Below are 14,959 nucleotides of genomic sequence, written 5' to 3'. Positions count from 1 at the left end.
AACACCAATGAATACCGGAACTCTGTAGGATTTTTTATAGAACAGGGGACAAACGGGCAGGAGGCTCACTTGATGTTAAGTGATATTTCTGCCCATGTACACTCAATGCCAGCGGGCTCGCGAAAGGCTTTAAAAGATCTCAGTATGTTCAAAAGGTCTATGGTCGTTCAAATTAAATATTTAATACTATGCCCGATTTCACCCGCGTTCATTCGTTAGTGTGTTAACAAAATTTAAATGAAACGTGACTTTTCAATAACCATCTTCGTTCATGAGATTAGCGCTTTCCACCCAAACCTATCAAATTTCTGGATATATAAGTTAAAATTAGGTTTCAATAAAAGCTCTTGGTATATTATGTGTATAAAATAGTTCTCCTTTACGTAACAAAGTGGAGTGCTCAGCGAAACAAGTTTTTTTGTTTTGCATAATTAGGCAGCCTTTAAAAGGTTTGTAATTAACGAACACTTTTCACTCTGTTAAATTTTCTGCAAAATTTTATTTTCAGCTTTCAAACATAAGTTTTCTATTGAGAAAGACAATGAACAAAGATTATCACACTGTACCTAATTGATATCCGCAGCGGAAATTGCTTTTACGCATCTAAGAAGGATATATATATTGAAAAATGCATACAGTATAATAGGTTGGGGAAAAAGTTTCTTCGCATTATTTAATAAAATTCATGACATTTCTAAAAATAGTTTATTAAATTTAACTAAAGTATGTAGGCACCATTTTGTTCGATAACTTTTTGCCAGTAGGTAGGGACATGATCCTATTGCTATAGAAATTTTGGGGCTTCTGATCAAAATACCACGACAATTGGTTTTGGCAGTCCTCTCGTGATGTTAACCTGACAGTGCCTATAAAATTCTGAAGAGACCGAAACAGGTGGAAATCTGAAGGTGCATGGTCAGGACTATACGGCGGATGCATTAAGACCTCCCAGCCAAGCTCTCTTAATTTTTGCTGAGTGGCTAAAGATGCGTGAGTTCGTTATCATGAGGAAAAACCACGCCCCTTCTGTTGATTAATTCCGGCCGCTTTCTCTCAACTTCTTGCTTTAATCTCATCAGTTGTTTGCAGTAGAGTTCAGAATCGATGGTTCTGCCTGATGGTAACAGCTCATAATGAATAATGCCTGACCGGCCTTTGGCCTTTTCAAAAATGGTTCGATTTCATTACATCGTAATAAAGAACCACAAATGAGTACATGGTTAATTAGGTTTCTTTCAGTGAGCTCGTGAGCTACCCAAATATCGACCTTTTTTGTGTACCCAGTTTTTAATAAATGCGACAAAACTGTTTTTGGTCAATTCCCAGTTCTTCAGCTACCTCGTAACTACTGATATGCCGATCTTGCTCCACTTTTTCAAAAATGCCATCCATTTTATCCGTAATAGGGCGACCAGAGCTACGTGCATCTTTGACATCAAAATTTCCGGATTGAAAACGCTTAAACCAATTTTGTGCTACTCTCACAGACACTGCACTAGGTCCATAAACATCGCAATATTTTTCGCGGCTTGCGTATTATTTGTACCTTTTTTGTAGTAAAATTTTAAAATGTATGGAATTTCTTCATTAGATTCACTCATCTTGACAGTACGAAAAATAAATAAAAATCACTCATTTTCCTAATTTGAATTTGAAATTATCTCCTTAAAATAGAAACTTTTAATGATACCAAAACCAGTCAGAAACAAATAGTATAGCAAAAGTAATTTTATTACAAGTTCATACATACTATAATGCAAAAAGACTTTTTCCCCAACCTAATATTTAATAAAAATTGGTTCATTTGTTTCAACAAATTTTCACATAATATTATGTCAAGGCTCAAAGTTGGATCGTTCACTGTTTACTCCAACAAAGATGAAATCTTCTGTTTTTCATAATAATTACGTCGTGCCAAAAAGAATATTTTTCTATCAAAGGCACCTTTATATAATATTCGCTACATCATCTCACGTATACCGATAAACTTAAATTTTAATAGCGTTTCATGTACCTTTATCTATTTTTTAAAATAATTATAAAGTTTCCTTACCTCTTTGTCTGTCATAAGCATTGATGCATTCACTAGTCTGGAACTGGCTGATTAAGGCGGTTTTTCCGACACCCTGGGCGCCCACCATGGCCACTCGGTGCAATGCAACTGGCCGGCGTTCTTGGGACTCGGGAGCGGATTGTGCTGGAGATGCTGGCGCGAGACTTCCGGATCTTGAACGACGGCGCCGGAAGGAGTCACCTCGATTCACGATTCCTGTAAAGATCATTAACATACTTTACATGTCGTCTTTTTATATTTAGTTTTAACCCTTTGAAATACAACAACATTTATATAATGACTTAAATGTTATTTACTAATTCCTATTGTATTGTATGGTTGTGTGTGTTCTTTGATTGCTGTGTAATAAATTAATGTTTTACATTACAAAGTATTGTTAAATAAATAAATATTTGTCATTAGTTTAGCACAACTAATTGATTAAAATTGTATAATGGCGTTTAGGAGGTATAAAAACAATTGCAACGCAAACATCGATTTCTTGCAATCTAGTAAATCTTATAAAGCAGTTCCCTTCAGACCAATAAAATCGTCTCGGTAACTTTCATACAGTAAAGTGCATGAGTCATAGCAGCTGCAATCATTTGACGTCAATGAATGTTTACTCACAAATTCGCCCCTTCGTATGAGCTAAATTTGTTGCCTTACATTGTAGGAAGAAACCCGGCTTGCATACTTTAGAGGCCTCCCTGGCAAACAGACTCTTTGTAATACAGAGATGAAGGTTATGGTTGTTTTAAGTAGTGCGGGGAGGAACCTAGCAAGAAGTCTTTTTTTGTACCTAGAGGTTATGTCCGAAGGCCAAGGTTGTTTGCAATACCAAGGGTCACAACCAGTCTGTTTCACAGATCCCCGTTAACAAGGACGTTTAGCTGTCTGTGACGAACACTATCGACATCTCTATATATTCGCAAAGTGAGATCACAGTAACGATATGTATGTTATGTGTTTAAAATATTATACATATCAATTGCACTACCTTTGCCCCGCATAACCCATACCTACTGACCCCTCCACCCCCCCCCCCTGACGCAACACCGTTATAAATGGACAACAGATATCGGTAGCTTTTAGATTTAGATCGGATACCTCACATTGGACCGGTCAATTCTCAACTAGTTACAATAATATAGATAATTAATCGTGCATCTCCTATCGAGCCGATTCAATTTTCATATTTAGTTAAGTCTCAATTATTGTACTAGTAATTAATTAAAGTAATTAAAATACATTTTTTTGGGATTCACCGCTAGCGCTCACCAAATTACTGTAAGGATAGTATATGTATTTTGTTAATAAATAAATATTCACTGAGAGGTAAATAAGGTCTATATATTTATAAAAAGTATAAATTCAAATTAAATCTCCATAATTAATAATTATTGGTTTCTTGGTGTTCTCGCCGTTGTATTTAAAAAAACGTAGATTTACTTATTATGTTTCTGAGTAGTTTCAACGTACAATTCTCATCCCTGAGGCAGTAGATTCAATCCACGGCTGTGCACCAATTGAATTTCTGTCCATGTGTGCATTTAACATTTGTATGTATAGTAAACGAAGAAATTGACGGCGTATGTCAGGCACAGGCTGATTGTCAAACAGATACAGAAATCTGTGGGTTATACTAAATAGGGTGTAGCGGCACTGGTTTTGTTTTATTATGTTTAATACCAGTTATAAAAAAGTCGCTAATACAAGTTTCACGTATTCTATTTGGAATAGGTATAAGAGGGTTATTGGGTATAAGTGCACAGCAGGGCCTCTGTAATACAATTTGCTAATATGATGAATTGAATTGTCAAGGTGACTCCTCTAAGTGCTGATTGAATTACGACATTATTACAGAGTTCTACAGAATGTCCAATGTTTGATCAGTTTAGCTGTATCTATAGTCATCAACAACAAAAAAACTATTATTATTTTCGTTTTATTTTTTTGTTCTATAATTATTTTTAAATAATATTTACAATTTACTTTACCTACAAAGTAATAATTACAATATTTATAAATTATAAAAAAGAAAATCAAAACCAATTTACAAAAGTTTGGTCCCTCTGGCATTGTGCTTAACGCTGGCATCATCTGCTCGCTGTATTGCGATACTTATTCCTAGGAGCTAGGAAAGCACCAGCTCTGGGGTCACCAGTACTATCTACCAGGCGACAATGTAAACCTTAAATAAGTGCCTGAGCAGTTGAACCCCATCGCCCAAGAGTAGAGACTCTCCAAAGGGAACAAAATCGAAGTTGGAGAAAGATCTCTAAATTATTTAGGCAATTTTTACTTAAACACTGTGTGTGTGAAACACATTGTAATGCATTTCTTATTTCATTTCATTTGTTTTTACTTCAAAACTACAACGTTTAAAATAAAATGTATCAAATAACTGAGCTGTGGTTGAATGTTTTTAAAATGTACAAAAGGAATTACATTACAGGGATTGTTTAAGCAAATAACCTGAAATATAGTGTACGAGCCAAGGATTTCAGTTTACACCGGCTTTGCAAGTTTCATAAGTGCTGCTGCGGCATTCTCATACTATTTTATGACGTTTAATATTACCATAAACATGTTAAAATAAATATACTTTCATGTAGTTTAAATGTCGACGTTTATAATAAAAAAATAGCCTTTTTTATTTCGTGCAAAAGAAATAAAGCATAATATAATAAATTAATAAGATAAATTACGCTATTTTTTTCTATTTTAATATCTGTTTACTAATTATTTTGCAAGAACTATTCCGAAGGCTTTCTCCAAGTATCTAGGTCTTGGGTAAGTTGCATTCAGCTCGAGTCAGCCGTTTCAGTCATCCGCCCATCTTGTGAGCGGTCTTCTTCTGTTTTGTTTCCCAACAGGTTCTCCCCACCGGTTCGCCCTTATAGTCCATCTTCATACACTCTTACCACATGCCTTGCCCATTTCCATTAGAGCATAGTTTTGTGCATCAATAGCTTTAGTAACTGCTCACTCAGCAATATATACAACGCCGGTCGTGACCTTAGTTCTGTCCTTTCTCTATAAATGAGTTATCTAAGACCAACTTTATTAACGCATACATTACGGAAAAATAAATCTAAGAGGATTTAATTGGCATTCTTAATTATGTATAATATAATTATGTGTATTTTAACAAATATTACTACTACAAACTAAAAGATTATGAGGTTAATGTGGTAAGTATAGATTTTTATATTAATTGGAATTTCAATTACATGAATGTAATAATGTGGGTTCCTAGACGGGCCATGTTTCAGGAAAATTGCAAAGGTGTTGCTGGTGGCATCAGCCAGCAGCACTGCAATGCAATACTCGGCAATAATTTTAAGTATGTCCGGGATATATTGCCAAATATTTTTTGTATGCCCGATAAATGTTTAGTGTCCCAGTCGTATTGGCCGGAACGATCGCTTTGCAATCGAAAATACGGCAATATTTCTCATATTAATCCTGTATCGCTTTACGGCCTAAAGGCGTCCTTTTTTCATACTACGTGAAGTTTGCCACGTTTCGTTTCAGTAGCGCTATGTTCTATTGTGTTTATTTTTCTTTATTTTGGGTACTAAGTACTGGCCAAGCCACGTATATATGACCGTGTAAAGACAAAATAATATGCCATACTGATGCAGAAATATTGCCGAGAAATTCATTTTTCAGCCATGTGCTGCATTAAAATGTTTTTTGTATCTTCGGGATATAGGTGTAGTCCGTGTAAATACCCCTTTAAATATAATAGAATTCCTTAAGTTTTAATTTCACAAAACACCAGTTTGGATATCATATCGGTAAGTCACTCTTAAGTATAAGGCAATATTTGCCGCGCAACAACTACTTTTCGATTTATTCCGACGCAATCACTTAGACGCAATTACCACAACTACACCGTTTATTAATAGAAGTTTTCACAACCAGCTGCCCACTGAATTATTTCCGAATCGATTCAAATTAAGGTCCTTCATCAAAAGAGCGTACTAATTCTTAAAAGGCCCGCACACTTGCGAGCCTTCTGGCAAACGTGAGCCCCCTGCCCGTTTGCCCCTTGCCACTAGAACCAGCTGCCCAATAAAGTACAAGTAAAATGCCGTTCGTTACGACTCAGGGTCGTCCAATAAGGCAACGTTCTCGCGATCTTTCTAGAAGTGTGTGTTTATAGCTAACAATATCATTTAGGTGAGCCCCTGCCCCATTGTTCTGTAAAATATCTGTTTACACTAGTGTAATGTAACCTAACTTTAGTTTAGTATTAGAAGCGTAGACAAAATGTAAACGATCATAATATACTTGAAGCTAATATGGAGCCCATTAGTTTTTACCACACTCATAAATTGTCACTGAAAATCAAAATACGTTTTAGTTACGCCTAGTTTAGATGCGTCTTAGCGCATGTTTATGAATGTTAAAAACGTTAACAAAATTCGTGAAAATACGCCATCCGTTCGCAAAACTACCAGGAGGCCTTGTTCTGAGAAGAACAAGCAAGAAACTCAGGAAGTTTTACCCTTTGTATTGTATTTTAACATTTTGTTTCCAATAATGTCCAATAACATAAGTGTCATTGAGATTTATGAGCCCAAATTATTTTTGATAGCGTCGCAACCCAACTACCCGTAATTTTATGTTAGTTATAAGCTCATATTTTAAATAATTAAAGCCAGTTGCTGCCTAGCTTCAAACAAAGAGTTTTATTTAAAAATTTTCATTCAACAACCACGACCGAACTTAATTCACTCATATTCAAAATATAACAGAATTTATTCGTCGTCATTGTAAGCAGACTGGAATGTTTTGTATAATTGCTGAATAACTGAAGCATATTTGCAATACGAAGTAACATTTAAGATGAGAATTAACGAAAATAAGTGACCCCTATAATGGGAAGCACTACAGGATTGAATAATTTATTTTAAGGGAATTTTAATGGAAGGCGAAACGTCTGAACAGTTAAAATGTTAATAAAAGTTGTCTAATGTATAATAATAATAATAAAGCCTTTTATTCCGATCAACTTAAATACACATATGAACATTGAACTAAACAAAACATCAATAATCATACTTTGTTAAAACCTAAACATAACAATAAAATATACAGAGTTTACAATACTTAACCTACATAGAAATACAATGCGTGAAATACTGGTAGCGTTAAAGGTATACATACGTAACAAACTTTTTAATTTTCTATTTATTATTATTATAAGCAAAATATCTAGATTGTATTAACAAATATCATATTACAATACGAGCTCCAGATTATGGCACAAACAAGACAAAATATGAAAAATGCAATCCAAGACATTTATGATTTAAAGAGTTCATATCTTTTCCTAGAAGTACTTATCAGTTTTGACCTTTGTTGGGTAATTACAGTAATTATATTGTTTAAGTTTTGACAAGACTGCTCGTACCCGGCGAGAGATGCTAAGGCCACCAGACCTAAGCTTTAGGAAATAAAGTAACTTATTTGGAAAGGGGTATATTTCACACTCCTTTGCTGTACAGATTCTCTAGAGATATATAGACTCTCTATAGATCCTCAGATCTGCCTGATCACGTGCCTTATAGGCTACTATTCTATAAACAATAAAAAAAGTCAGGACGCTTTAAAAGGCCCTTAATGTAAAATCTAGAATTACATAATAAAGCTGTATATTTAGGTATAGTTTGTAAGCCTCATCAACACACTCAAGAATTGTCTTGTATTAATCTCCCATACCACAATGAAACCATATAGTTATATAAGAGAAATTATATGTTTTTAAAACTATTATGGAATACTCATCGATAATATTCGAACACGAAATTATTTGCGACATTTCGCGTAGCAATTGAACGAAGTAAATAAAATTTCATTTAAGAGCTGTAACTGGATTACAGCTCAATCGTTCAATCACTCATTCGTTCACTTATAAATGCACGTACCACATGAAATGTCACTTTTAGTAGAATTATGGGAAGGATTTTTATTTCCTTGACAGTTCAATATTTGTCTTCCGTTCAAAGTTTTGAAAATATCTTAAATCCATGACGACACGAGAAAATGTTGATCAGTATTTATTGTCAGATATAAGTATTGGGCGATAAATATACCAAAAATATAATCAACAACAAAAGTTATTTTCATGCGTAGTGTGCATAGATACGTAGAAGGGGCTGGAAAAAAAGACGGTTTCCATAGAATTATTGTTAGAGTTAACTATAAAGTCTTATTTCACCAATAAGATTCATAATTTATTTGGCTTTTGCAAAACACCGATTTTTTTTTCAGTACTTTTAGACTCCTAACTAAATTGACGATTTGATTATTGAATAAGCATATTAGTTAGTTTTTCAATAAAAAATGATTTAATAATTGAATATAATAGGATTATTTTCTCAGTACTCACTTTTCGATTCAAAACTAAAAAAATACGATATAATAGTGAAATATGCTTATTAGTTCGTTTTTAAAGAAAACATTATTTAAATATATAAATTTTATAAAGTTGGCGCCGCGGGATAGTTTCAGCGGACGTCAACGATAAATCTCAGAACGTGCTTCAATACGAAAACACGTGAAATTGACGTCTTCGTCATAAACTTAGTTTTTTATTACATATATTTTGGCGCCATTATTCCTCAATATTGCTTTGAAAATCAGTTTAAAATTATTTACGTTTCTACTGATTTTTTTTCTTTTTCCATTTTAACACGTATATTATACATTCATTTTTGGTGGCGATCGATCAAAAACTGTATAACATGGGGCTATGCGATGGCTATGCTACGCTATGGTGTTACGACATTGCTTATATTTCGCATCAGGCGCGATTTTTATTATAGTTATTGTAAGGTTTACTTGAAATTAGATTTCAGCAACGTAAATTAGTAAAATCTCAACAACTGAACTTTTTACAAAAAGTTTGTGTGTGTAGTAAATACAAGTGTTTACGGAATCTAATAGATTCCGTAAACACTGGTCATGTCCAGGTATAATAAGAGGGTGGTATTTGAATGTGGTGATCATAATGGTTAGATTTTTGTCAGCAGCAAACTCTATCAGGTTCAACTTCATTATTATGAAGATAAGTTATTTATTAAAATAATGCGCATGTCATTTCAGTTTTCTAGATCCCTTTCTTAGTTTCCTACAGAGACAATGTTACTAGTGATAATGCAGTATTATAACGTTGAAATATTTTTATAAAGCGAAGCTTTCATCGTTACACACATACGTTTTACAAATCAAACATAAATAAAACATGAAACAGTAATCATTGTGTTTCTATTTGTCTTTATCCGATTAAACGTTTATTTAATATAGTATGTATAAAAAAATCAATGGCGCTACAACCTTTGTAGGTTTGGGTCCTAGATTGCTGTATCTGTTTCATGATCATTTGTTAATCGAATAGGCAAGTAGGTGATCAGCCTTCTGTGCCTGACACACGCCGTCGACTTTTTAAGTCAAGCCGGTTGCCTCACGATGTTTTCCTTCACCGTTCGAGCTAATGTTAAATACGCACATAGAAAATAGTCAATTAGTGCACAGCCGGGGATCGAACCTACGACCTCCGGGATGAGAGTCGCACGCTGAAGCCACTAGGCCAACACTGCAATATAATATGTATAAAACTAATTATTTCCAACACAAATATACTGTATTTACATTCTTTTTAATCTATATAATAATTATCAAAAAATTATAAATAGAAAATTAAAACAAATTTAAAAAGTTTGGTCCCTGTTGCAGTGTTTCTCTAGCGTTGGCATTTCCTCGTTGTATTCCGATAAAGCTATTAGTACATAATGCTAAATATTCTCTTTATCTATCGTAACTAGAACCCATTTATAATGTTTATGAAGGTATGTTAACGATATCCATTGTTAAAGTTTTGACAAGGGTACATTGTGTGTTTGACAGTATTCTTTATTATATTCGTTTGACAAATTTATAAAAAAATGTACTTAATAGACTTAGTTTCTGAATTATACGTTAAACTAAAATTTACTAATGTCAAACCATTTCGAAATCTAACATGAAATACAGAGCTCAAAACTAGATTTTGACGATACAGGGCTTAGATTTCGTTAATCAGTTATCTGTATCTTTCAACAGCTATCTCGATCACAATAATGCGTTTTTGTTTCGCGATCCTAAGGTCCAGACAACAGCGCTATGATTATTAAGAGAACTACATCTTGCATTCAAAAGGGATCTGTACCGCTGTTATTGGAAGACAGAATCAAGTATATCTCTTTGCAGTTGTTTCAATAAAGTTGTTTATATACTACTCATAGAAAAGTCGATTCATACATAGCGCTAATTCTCGATGTTTATAACCCTCTCTTGACTCTCAGCCCTCAGTCGTGTGTTTGAATCCGGGGAAAGTAATGAATTATTAAAACTTTTGGTGTTTGTGTTTGATAAAACATGTCCACGCCTTACAAAGATTATAAGAGGCAAATATCTACCTATACTGGATCGCTAGTATAATAGTCCTCACATCAACACTAACTATGCAAAAAACTCAGTTTTGTATCGTGCAGCCTGGATATACAACGACCAATACGAATATGTTTAAGCTATCGCAGAATATTTTTAAACTAAGTATAAAGAATATCCACAGAGCAATATCACCTGCATCATGAGCATACCCCACATACACACCTTCACGTTCATACCCACACTTTTACACCATCACACAACACAGCCAAATTAGGTCTTACTTAGTTCAGATTCAAAATAACTTTATTCATGTAGGTACACTTATGAACGTCAACAGAAATGATGTTAAATTGATTCTAAATTTACATTTACTACCAGTTCGCAAGTCAAGCGCGTAGAGCGGGCAAGAAGAACTGGAAGAAACTCTCCGCCACTCTTTTTTATCGCAAAGTTTTCAAGTTATACAAATTGTTTGTTAAATGTATTAAATACTTTTTTCTCTTTTCTGAATATTTGTTTTTTTTTTGTAAATATTATGTAAGTATTCTTTGGCTATAGATATAGTGTAATTGTTTGTTTTTATACATAATTTTAGTTAGCTGTAGGATTAAGAAATGAATAAATAGTACATCTCATCAAACAATACATTACTAATTTATAGACAAACTTACAAATATAGTTTCAAAGTTTATTTATCAATGTCTAGACTGGAATATTACAGAGATAAACTGCTGTCTAGAACTTAAATTCTGCTTTTTAGTATTTCATAGCTTTAAATAAAGATTATGTTAAACGTTTTCTCGTGATTTTCTCGTAAAGTGAATAATTCCTGCAGTAAGATATGGAGATTTATTCAAAATATATATATATATAATTTTTTAGGGTCTAAGGCAAGGCGAATTCGGCACGATGTTTTCGAAAGAAATTAAAATTCAATTAGTACTATATAAATAGTATTCAGAACTATAGCATTTTAATATAGCAAGCGAAACAATTGAATAGCTCAATAGAAACATGGTAGAAGCTTGTCGTTGTTTTTACGATTTACATTTTACTTCTCCTATAAACTTATTTGCAGAACGTTGTTTCCGTCATGTTAGACTCAACAAAAATCGCCCAATGTTTCCATTAAACGTTTCACGAAATTACGAATCTATTTTCTAATCATTAACGATACGTCACGCTTTTATGTCGGTTCTATCATCAAAGAGTTTTTATTGTTTTGACGTGAGAGTGCAAGCTGTTTTGCGTAATGGATCTGATATCAAATATGTTCGAAAAGTTTCGAGGTGATTTGGTTGAATTGATACGATGCGTCAAGTACAATTCCGTTATAGTTTTTCGTAGTCTTCAGTACTGAAGATCGTGCCTGTATTGAAAAGCCTTGATCGATACGACGACTTGCTGCCTCCACACCACTCTATTCTCAGTATGTCTCAGTGCATTAGGGATGGTGAGACTCATAATTGTCTTTATTTAGTCAGACTAAAGGGTAGGCGATCGATCCCCACTTCTGCCATCACACCTCCCTACCAATACCAGTTTCTAGAGACTATTTGGTTCTCTCCTGGTTATACTTACTACTACTACAATACTGGCTAAAGTTACTACTACTGTTACTTAATTGGTTGAGAATGGACTAATTGGTTATTTTTGCAGTCCATGGTATTCAGAACATTCTCCTCTAACACCACATTTCAAATGTGGTGTTCGGCTGCACGAATTGACCAGGACTTTTATCCGTACAAAAATATTGAATACCAAAGTCCTTACGAGCCTGCTCGTAGTAGCATTCTTACTTATGTAAATTGTACATTCTTAATATGTATTATTTCTATGAATTTTAACAAGTTTGGACAAGATTCAACTGTTAATCGAATTAACACCTTAATCATGAAAGAGGCAAAATAGTTTTAAAGATCGTTATTCATTAATACGCTAATAATATCTTTATTAAATTTAGATATAATTGTTTTGAAACGCACTTAATAAACAAATAGATCCTAAAATCACTATAAAATATTCTAGGAATAAAATACTAAATGCAAAAGTTGAATCAATTTTGAAAGCAATCAAACCATTTGTTCTGCTTGAGAAACTTGAGATACAAATAGAAGACGGGCCTAAAAATCTAATAAAACTTAACCCAACTCGTTTTTTTATAGAACAAGAGGCAAACGGGCAGGAGGCTTATCTGATGTTAAGTGATACCGTCGCCAATGGACTCTCTCAATGCCATAGCGCTCACCAGTGCATTGCCGGCGTTTTAAGAATTGGTACACTCTTGAAGGACCCTAACTCGAATTGGTTTGGTAATACTTTAGTGGGCAACTTGCACATAGTGGTGGTGGTGGAAAAAACTGCTTTAAAAACAGCTCTGTTATGGAACGACGGACGTCGAGTTACTACGGTTGGAATATCATATTCTGCCTCGACTTCCGATGATGAAACTCAGCTGTACGTTCCGAAGAACTCCTCTGAACACTCTCCATGGCAAATGCGTTAGAAGATGCAGAGTGACTCGTTCTTTATAAACCAAAAAAAAAACTCTAGTACAAGTACTAAAGAATTGTCCTTTGTTTTTAACAAATGCCATCCGAAAATTACATAAATATGTTATAAGGGCAGCGGCACTAATTGTATGAACAATGTCACCCTAAATCATGAAATAAATGACACCATAACACGCGCTCGTTTGGAAATTCCGCGATTTAAAATCCACTGAACTGATTACTTCACTTCAATGGTATACAATGAGCATTGACATGAATTTAAATCGCTTCAAACTTTATTCTCTAACAATATTATATGACACAAGAATTCCGTGTCGTGTCCTATTTCAGATATTTATATCTATGACGCTGGAACATTTATTATGGAACGTTTATTATTAACAGGTTAAGCACCGACGGTCAAAATTGGGTAAATCAAAAGTGAAATTTTGAACTGCTGAAATAGGATTTTCTGCTTGATTATGTAACGTCTGATGTGATCCGCACTACTTCGTATTATCAAGATTTCGCCCCCAGACTTTTTCCTGTTCTCAGACCTCAAGGGAATCCTCGCTTGACATAAATATTGCGCTGATGAAGAGGTGATCGCCGAAACTGAAGCTTGTTTTGAGGCTAAAGATAAATAGTACTATAAAAATGATATCAAAAAATGTATGACGGAATTATAATCGTTGTATCCAGAATCGTAAATTGCATAATAAAATCAAATTCAGTCAAAAAAAAAAAATCTATATCAGCAAGCGAACAAATTTTTCAGTCCATAAGTTTATTTACTGAGTACTGTTTATTACTGTTAAAGTACTGTCTAAAGAGTAAACACTCATTATTCACCCGATTATCAGCGGAATTTATTTACATAAATACATTTGTTTACTAGAGCTGGACACTTTATATTAAGCGGAGACTTCCTTAGGCTTTTAAATAAATCTTGGTTATCTATATGGCTTCTTCATACAATACAAGGCAAACCCAACTATTTCAAATTCTCGGTCTAATACAAACTATTTATGTAACTCATTCATGTATCGTATACAGATATAATTATGGAAACGTCATATAAATTATCATAATAAGACCAGTTAAGATATTTATAATTGTTGTCAAAACGTATGGTCTAAATACTCTCAGTAATATTTTAAAGGCAACTTGCATCTAATCACTTTCCGCTTGAAAGCACAGCAGTGATCTATAACATCTGGGAAGGTGGTTAATAAGATTGATAGGCAAGGCATAAGAAAATTAATCCGACGGACCACACTCTCACAGGATGACTGACTCGAATGGCTAAAGAATTACGCTTGAATTGTAACCACCAATGAGGAACGTTTGTGTATGTAAATTCGATGTAGTTTCCACAATATCCAAGGTGTCCTTGTACCGAGCGATTGGTACAAAAACACAAAATTTTAATCGCTATTAGGTACAGCGTACAGCGTTGGGATATGGAGACTCACTTGTCACTCACGAGTTCTTCCGCTATTCACTATTCAGTGCATGTAACTATCTCTCTAACTATGACTAATCTCCTCAGGACTAAGAGAATACAGATATTTTAATAAGATTATATATTTTACGTGTATTATTCACATATATTAATAATTGTAATGTTTTCCTTTAAATGGAGACTTTTTATTGATGCATGCATTGTTTTTTGTATGTTAGTATTCTCTGTAAGTATTATTGAAGTGAAATAATAATAATATTAACGTTACGAAGATGTGCAGCGTTTTTGTCGAAGAAAAGGGAGAGAGTGAGAAAGGGCGATCGTAGTATGAAGCAAATAGCTATGTACTGAGAGTAAGCAAGCAAGTGAGCGAACGTCGCATCACGCACAGTACCATGGAGCAAGAGTTTGGAGAGAGCTATAGTGAGTAAGATTGAGAGATCGAGAAAAAACACGCTATTGGTTGATGTATTCGTTTAGTAGTTTCGTAATAGAACTTTT

General features: G+C 34.0%; 1 protein-coding gene across 1 annotated transcript in view; it reads right to left on the bottom strand.

The window, feature by feature from the left end:
• Window positions 1-14,959, bottom strand: part of LOC123715675 (GTP-binding protein REM 1) — an 86,894-nt gene that overhangs the window by 23,730 nt on the left and 48,205 nt on the right. Inside the window, exon 2 of the mRNA XM_045670898.1 lies at window positions 2,054-2,269. Coding sequence (XP_045526854.1) covers window positions 2,054-2,269 — 216 coding nt within the window. The remainder of the gene's footprint in view (window positions 1-2,053; window positions 2,270-14,959) is intronic.

Source organism: Pieris brassicae, chromosome 10 (genome assembly GCF_905147105.1).
Source record: "Pieris brassicae chromosome 10, ilPieBrab1.1, whole genome shotgun sequence".
In the NCBI taxonomy this organism is placed as follows: Eukaryota; Metazoa; Arthropoda; class Insecta; order Lepidoptera; family Pieridae; genus Pieris; species Pieris brassicae.
Note: the sequence above shows the minus strand (reverse complement) of the source record. Positions and strands in the feature narration are given on the sequence as shown.